At 33.5% G+C, this 6,502-nt stretch overlaps 1 protein-coding gene across 2 annotated transcripts; it reads left to right on the forward strand.

The window, feature by feature from the left end:
* Window positions 1-229: 229 nt before the first annotated feature.
* Window positions 230-6,051, forward strand: LOC133782870 (adenylate kinase 5, chloroplastic). 2 transcript variants are annotated; one of them, XM_062222295.1, is made up of 20 exons: window positions 230-531; window positions 621-722; window positions 925-1,053; window positions 1,139-1,273; window positions 1,573-1,719; window positions 2,003-2,077; window positions 2,180-2,273; window positions 2,659-2,711; window positions 2,849-2,977; window positions 3,145-3,180; window positions 3,265-3,345; window positions 3,432-3,570; window positions 3,853-3,932; window positions 4,039-4,104; window positions 4,764-4,793; window positions 4,894-5,003; window positions 5,139-5,276; window positions 5,532-5,561; window positions 5,666-5,729; window positions 5,899-6,051. In XM_062222295.1, the coding sequence occupies exons 1-19, from the start codon at window positions 322-324 to the stop codon at window positions 5,688-5,690; spliced, it is 1,809 nt and encodes a 602-aa protein (XP_062078279.1). In that variant the 5' UTR covers window positions 230-321; the 3' UTR covers window positions 5,691-5,729; window positions 5,899-6,051. The 2 variants fall into 2 exon arrangements, with proteins under 2 accessions (XP_062078279.1, XP_062078278.1); XM_062222294.1 differs by having other exon boundaries at window positions 231-531; window positions 5,666-6,051.
* Window positions 6,052-6,502: the final 451 nt, after the last annotated feature.

Here is a 6,502-nt window from a genome sequence, read left to right on the forward strand (position 1 = left end):
AGGGAACTACTAGAAAACTTTCCAAATTATTATAATCAATGAATAAGTTAAAAGGTCTATCGTTGGAAATTGCTATTCTTCCGCTTTCCTATCGAGTTTTAACTAATTTAAGAAAAAGGAAAAGAAATTGATTTTGATTAATTAAAACTTTCTTTCTGAAATTAAATAGCAATAAGTGAAGAATTACATTACCTTTGTATGCTTGAGAATAAGTGGTGTCCGTTTATCCGTTGGTACGAGCCACACCACACACACACAAAACTTTACACTGCTCTTCCTTTCTCTCTCTCTCTCACGCATAGAGAGAACATAAGCACAACAATGGTGGCCACCTCAGTCTCTCCTATTCATTCTGCCAATGTGGTCTCTTCAACTCCCTCACTCTCTCTTCTTTCCTCATTATCATCTCACTCTTCATCTTCTTCTTCTTCATCTTCATCATCTTCTATTCTGTCCTTTCAACCATCTTACAGGCCTTGCTCTCTCCTTCTCTACACCAACACCCACTTCAGAACTAGCTGCAAATCCAAGGTTAAGTTTGTTTTACATGGTTTCTTATCTCTTTGAACACGTAAAACCATAACTTTAGCTGTTTAAAGTTTTGGGTTTGTGTTGGGCAGGCTTTGAAAGTGAATTGTTCAGTGAGTGAGCCATTGAAAGTGATGATATCAGGTGCACCAGCATCAGGCAAAGGAACCCAATGCGAATTGATTGTAAACAAGGTTTGCTAATCATCCATAATCTTAAACTGTTCAGTTCAAGCTTGGTTTTTTTTTATTATTTGGCTTTTGGATATAGACTTTTAGGCTATTACGAATTTTATTATATACAATCAAGAACCCAACTTTGTTATTCTTAAGAGTTTGGATTTTTCTATATGTTATGGAATCTTGGTTATTTCTTAATTGTTTCTTTGTTATTCAGTTTGGATTGGTACACATATCAACAGGAGATCTTCTAAGAGCTGAAGTGTCATCAGGGACAGAAATTGGAAACAAAGCAAAAGAGTACATGAATGCTGGTCGTCTGGTTCCTGATGAGATTGTCACAACTGTATAATATCAACTTTTCAAGTGACAGAATATTGATACATCATTTCCTTTACATTTTGTCATAGTAGAATTCCTTTGTCTTGTAGATGGTAACATCAAGATTATCACGTGAAGATACAAAAACAAAAGGGTGGCTTCTTGATGGATATCCAAGAAGTTCCAACCAAGCACAGAGTTTGGAGAAAATGAAGATTAGGCCAGATGTTTATATCGTTTTAGATGTATGTTAACCGTGTGCACATATGTAGTATGGTTTGATTCCTGATTATGGAATGAGTTATGATCTTAAATTCATTTGCCTGGAATTCCATGTACAGGGTTTTTGTTTGTGGAATCTAACAGTCCAAAATATTGTATGTTATATACTTGTAGAATTAAAAGAAGCAGATTAGTGAAAAAATTGTGATAGATGAAAGTGGGCTTTACTTGTTTTTTCATATCTTCCATTATCTCATATAGTTATGTTAAACTAATGATTAAATATGTTCAATTTTACAAGATGAAACTTTTTAATATTCAGGTTCCTGATGAAACTCTAATCGACAGATGCATTGGAAGAAGGCTGGACCCAGTGACAAAGAAGATTTACCATCTCAAGAGTTTCCCTCCGGAGAGTGAGGAAATTAAAGCAAGACTTATTACCCGTCCAGATGACACTGAGGAAAAGGTATGATTTCACATCATAAAGTCCATACTTTAAGAGGGTCTCTCAAATGAGCAACATGATTGCATTCTGATCTATCAAACTTTGTATTACTTAAGACTAAGATATCTGGTTGAGTAGAGAATGGAGAATCATATTAAGTACTTATTTAATATGATAATTAACGCACCAAACAGATAATACTTTGATGGATTCTACTTAAATCTGTATAGAAATTAAAATCATTTTGCTTAATACCCTCTTTAGTATTTGGCTTTCCTGATGTGGTTTTCTAACTTCTATCCAGGTAAAGTCACGGCTTGAAATATACAAGCAAAATGCAGCAGCAATTTCATCCACTTATTCAGACATAATGAAAAAGGTCGTTATGTGCTAAAATATAACTATCTGTTTCTTCTTATATTCGTATATGTTTGAAGATGGACAAGCAACTTTTATATTTTAAAATATATCTGGAAAACAGATTGATGGAAACCGCTCAAAAGAAGAAGTTTTTGCAGAAATAGATGCTTTGCTATCACAAGTGCAAAAAGATAAAGAAAAGGCAACAAAGTTAGGTAAGATTTTTGAGGTTTTAAAGTTTATATGCGAGTTTGCCCCAACTTATTAGTTTGACATCCTTAAATATGTTTTTAAAACCTTTTTTTAATATATTGGAAAACTTATCTGTTAATTATTGGTTTAGATCAGAATCAGTTCATTTCAGTTTTCTTAAACTCTAGTTAGTACAGTTATAAAATTGCTTTGAGAGCATGTTAGGCTTTCAACCATTATTTTAGTTACTATCTTTGCCTTTATTAGACTTAAGTATTGGACTACTGGTGGTTTGAACAGAGAAATATTTTATGGTGTCTTTGGCAAGATTCTTTTAATGGTTTAGGAGAATTCTACCTTTTGTAAATCATCTTTTCTAATTTTCTTCTTCCTTTCTGTCTTTACCAGGGAAACCAACACTCGGAAGTGGTAACCACTTGAAGGAGCCATCTACAAGTCAGGTTTGTGGTTACACACATTTTAGTTAAACTCTAGTGCAAATGTTTATTGTTTACTTTACATAATTTTCTTTTATGAAAATATTGTGATAAATAATATATGCTATATTATTATCTTATTGTCATTTAGCTTTTTGCAGGATAACTGGAGGGGCATCCCTACTAGATTGAATAATATTCCTCATTCCAGAGAAATTAGAAAATATTTCTACGATGATGTGTTACAAGCCACACAGAGAGCTATAAATGATGGAAGAACTCGAATAAAGGTTTGATATTAATTGGCAACATCCTTATGAATGCACATGACTAATACATAGAAAAATCACTCAATATAACTTTACTTCGTGAATGATATTTCTTAAAGGTACAATACTTGTTATATGTATTACTCACTTAGAATAATGTGACAAGATCTTGCTTCATCTTTTGACAGGTGGAGATTAATATTCCAGAACTGAACCCAGAAATGGTGAGATTTTATTTTATTTGAATTTTTTAACATCCTCAGAATTTGATAGTAATTGACCATATATTATAATATGCTGCTGCAAAGGATGTTTATCGAATAGGTACCTTAATGGAACTTGTTCGGGTAATTGCTCTTTCATTTGCAGATGATGGAAAGCGTGTCAAGGTAACTGAATGCATGTTGCTTCTAACATTGATTAGTGGCTTTAACAGAGTATGTCAGTCATGCAAACCCTTTCCTTTCTTTTGAAGGTTTGTGTCCAAGGCTCTATGGGGGAAGGAGCTCTTGCAGGAATGCCATTGCAGCTTGCTGGTACTAGAAAGATCTTAGAGTTCATGGACTGGGGTGAATATGGTGCAATGGGAACATTTATCAATATTGGATCCATAGGTACACAAATAGTTCTCATATGTTGGAATTTACTTTCATGTAACATTATTTTATAGTCAGAGATCTTCCGGTACACGAGTCATGGATTTATTTTATAAACTCATTTGAGGGAGTAATGTCTTTAAATCACTACCTTCGTAAATCTGAGTGTAGTGTCATTGAAACTTACAAATATAGAATAACCACATATCAACCAAAAATATTGTTTTGTAAGTATGCTCAACATATTGCGATTTTTTGTACTGTGTGAATATCCATAGTTTTCCATATTTGAAAGCCCAGGTGCCAAAGAGGTGGATGAGCAAGATGACATATTTATTCTGGTGGCTCCTCAAAATGCTGTAGGAAACTGTATAATTGAGGTAAGCAGATTAGAAGGGCAAAGTTTTCCTGATATTCAAGGGAAAAATGTACTTGACTCTTGTAGTTCTACCTCTGTTACCAAGAGTTATGTGCTTGATTATACAGGATCTACAAGCGATGACTACTGCTGCTGGGGACCGGCCAGTTATTCTGATAAATCCTCGACTCAAGGTTTTGTACCCGTCTTTGTTTATCTTATTGCTTATGTAAACTAATGATTGAGCAGCATTGTATGATTTCTCATTTGAAAATGTTTGGGTACTAAGTAGAATGCATGCATCAAAATTCATAAGTACAAATCTCAATGAAAATTCAGTGCTTAACTGTAAAGAGTGGTATATCTATTGCTATCATATATTACAATTATCATTTCAAAAAGGACCACGTAAGTTTTAAAATGTAAAGAGTACAGAAGAGCTATTTGTGACAGTGTTGTTCAGGGATCCTTGTTCAGGGATGATGCCACCTTTAAGGACAAATTCTAGAAGAAGCCAGAAAAGAACAGAAACAGCTCCAGTGGATTGAAAACCCACTTTACAAACGTGCTTTTACTAATTATATTCTACTTTCCTTCTCAAGTAAAATTTAGGGTAATCTTCAGTCCATTTCTCATTACTTGAAACTTGCAAGGGAAATGTAAAATTGTGAGGAGTTATTTTGTCCTTTTATTGATGTGTGTAACTTTTGCTACCAAAATCAGTTTAGTTATAGCCCAAGAAACTACAAAATAGCTTCATATTAAGCAACACCTCTTTGTTTGTTTTGATTTGTTTTTTTTTCCTTGTGTGAAACTTGTATATTAAATCATTAATGAATTTCTTGATATTCAGGATTTACCTGGTTCCAGTGGAATCATGCAAGTGAGTATCGAGCCAATGGGTTAGAAGTTTGAACTACATTGTTACAAATTAACACCAGTTTCTTGATATCTAAGTTTCTTCTTATTTTACTCTTTTCAAGACAATGGGCCGTGACAAGAGATTGGAGTATGCTGCATCATTTGAGATTTGCTATGTCTTTCGGCTTCTCTATTATGCGGGAACCCAATATCCAATTATGGGTGCTCTCAGGTTAGCTTAAACACCTTAAAACAAACTTGCTAAGCTGCTACTTATTCAACTCTGCATACTAATGATTTTGGTTCTGTCATTTGTAAAATTCTGACCACAGCTGTAACTACTCTCATTTCAAACCTCATGTTTCAGGATGGCTTATCCTTATCGTTATGAACTGTACAAGAGGGTGGATGAACCTTCTGGGAAGGAGAAGTATGTTATCATGTCAACATTTCCACAGAGGCCAAGTTCTGATGAAATCAATGATGCATTCCTAGGAATAACCAGGTAACATACATTTAAGGATCACCTTTCTTATTTCATTAACAAAGAAAAGGTTTGAATAATGTTTCTCTTGAAAATTTCATTTAGTATGAAGTACCTGTATTCTATGTATCTGATACAGAACAACTTGCCTCAATATAATTAAACATCTGATCTAAGCTTTTATTATGAAAGTTGTAAAATCAATACCTATTATCTCTAGTAAAAGTCGATACAATTCTGAACTGAGCCATTTTGTTTCAACTTTAACAAATGCAGAGATCAAAGGAAGAAATTGACTGGAATTTGGTAAGACTTTTTTTTTTTTGATGTGATATTATTCAATAATATATGCTTAGACTAATTAGTCTAGTGTTATTGATCCCACTCTTTTTTTTTTTTTTTTCTTGCAGGGGATTCTTGGGCAGTATATTTTAACTTGTAAGCAACATGGTGGATGTATAGTCTGCATCGCTGGTAAGTCCTGATTTTAGTTTCAAAAGTATGAAGAAATAATCCGTGCACTTTTTTATCTGAATCTTTTGTCATTCCAATCTTCTTTCTTTTGGGTTTTTTGGGATTCTGATAGTTCTTTTATTGAGAGCTCACAATGCTTGTTTATCAACTTTCTCTGTGATCTTGCCAGTTACAAGTACCATTGGACTGGAGAAAAAAAAATTGTATAGTTACTGCATTATAAACTTTTAAGGTATATAGAGTCAGTGATTGTATTGATGACTCATTCAGGCTAACATTAGCACAACAATTCACATTGATTTGGTTCTCTTTACCACAATTACACCATAAAGTACTTGCAAATAATTCATCCAAATCTTTTGTTGTCATTGTTGTGTGTGTGTGCTTTAAGTGATAAAGGAAGAAAATACAATCAAACAAGAAAGTTAATCAATTCCATTGCCATATGACAACCACTTGAGTTGAAAGCCATTATCTTTTCATGCTTAGTTAATTTATAGCTCAAAGCATTTGACTAAAGAGAAAGCAAAAACACATGCCACAAAATTAATAAAAGCTGAGTACAAGCACCAGCTTCTCCTCTCATATTCTTTGAAAGTGAAAGAGATAATTTCAAAAGCAATCTGAGATTTGACAAAATATTCTATTCAATTCTCACATATGCCAACATTATGTAGTGAGTACATCATTCCAGGTTGGTAAAAAAAATTGTTTTTATTTTATTTTGGTGCCAAGTTAGGCTGGTCAAAAGGAAATAAGCTGGTAACCTCAAC

This window comes from Humulus lupulus, chromosome 6 (assembly GCF_963169125.1).
Source record: "Humulus lupulus chromosome 6, drHumLupu1.1, whole genome shotgun sequence".
Lineage (NCBI taxonomy): Eukaryota > Viridiplantae > Streptophyta > Magnoliopsida > Rosales > Cannabaceae > Humulus > Humulus lupulus.